This window comes from Plectropomus leopardus, unplaced genomic scaffold, assembly GCF_008729295.1.
Source record: "Plectropomus leopardus isolate mb unplaced genomic scaffold, YSFRI_Pleo_2.0 unplaced_scaffold23184, whole genome shotgun sequence".
Classification (NCBI taxonomy): Eukaryota; Metazoa; Chordata; class Actinopteri; order Perciformes; family Serranidae; genus Plectropomus; species Plectropomus leopardus.
In genome coordinates this window covers 1-1,078 of record NW_024625141.1, presented here as the reverse complement: position 1 = coordinate 1,078, position 1,078 = coordinate 1, and the positions used below count along the sequence as shown (strand labels likewise).

Below are 1,078 nucleotides of genomic sequence, written 5' to 3'. Positions count from 1 at the left end.
GGTCAAGGGACCCCTGTGAAATGGCTATGCCGTTTTTCCATCACCAAACTTTAGCTTAACTTTATTCCGCCCCCTCACTGAGATGACATGGTCGGTACCGTGTTTGTTTGTTTGTTTATTTCGAACAACAACAAAAAGAAAGACGGAAAAGAAGAAATCATGTCACGCCAGCTTTGTCAGGTCTTCTAGTTTCAGATGACATCAGTATCATCACTGTAGCTTCAAAACTCAGCCTGCTGCAGTCGCTTAAAGACAGAAATGTCAGCCATTTATTAACGAAATTTAGAAAAAAAACCCACTACATTTACGAACCTTAATGATATTGCAATTACCGCGTTAATGCTGACAGTCCTAGTTTTGATAGTTTTTAAATAACAATGAAGGAACAGAAAAAAAAGCTTTATCAGTATTTGTAGATAATAGCATGATAGTAGAAACAGTCTTTTCATGGCGTCTGTTGACAAAATAATGTAAATAATGTAATATATCACCCGCCTAAAACACATCAGGCTATACACAGGGATCAGTCGAGTGTCCAGACATGACAGTTTATTTGTTTCAATTAACCAGAAAACAGTGAAAATATTTTAAAAAAAAGAAAGTCATTGTAAACTATGTATTGTCGACATCTCGTGAAGTCAGAAGCGACCTTATTCCAAGCCCTCCGACCTACAATACCAAATACGGATACCTCAGCTGGGAGTCCTACTACAACATCTCCTACTACACTCGTCTCCTCCCTCCTGTCCCTGAGGACTGTCCTCTGCCGATGGGGACTAAAGGTGAGACCAGCACAACTGTCCACAGACGACCGCGCTCCTGAGCAAATCTTTAAATGTTTCTTTTTCTCTGCAGGTAAACCGCTTCTTCCTGATCCCAAAGTGTTGGCTGAGAGGTTTTTTAGGAGAAAGAAATTCAGGCCGGACCCTCAGGGAACCAATCTGATGTTTGCCTTCATGGCTCAACACTTCACGCACCAGTTCTTCAAGACAAACCAAGAAGTTCAGTGGGGCTTCACCAAGGCTTTAGGACACGGGGTGAGACACTGACCCTTCATCCATCAGCTACGCACAGAATT

The 1,078-nt window shown here is 41.8% G+C and overlaps 1 protein-coding gene across 1 annotated transcript; it reads left to right on the top strand.

The window, feature by feature from the left end:
• Window positions 1–586: 586 nt before the first annotated feature.
• Window positions 587–1,037, top strand: LOC121966119 (prostaglandin G/H synthase 1-like; the record flags this gene model as incomplete). The annotated part of the gene is made up of 2 exons (XM_042516225.1): window positions 587–782; window positions 856–1,037. Coding segments are annotated over 2 exons (378 nt in total), but the record flags the coding sequence as incomplete, so codon positions are not given.
• Between the last annotated feature and the right edge of the window lie 41 nt (window positions 1,038–1,078).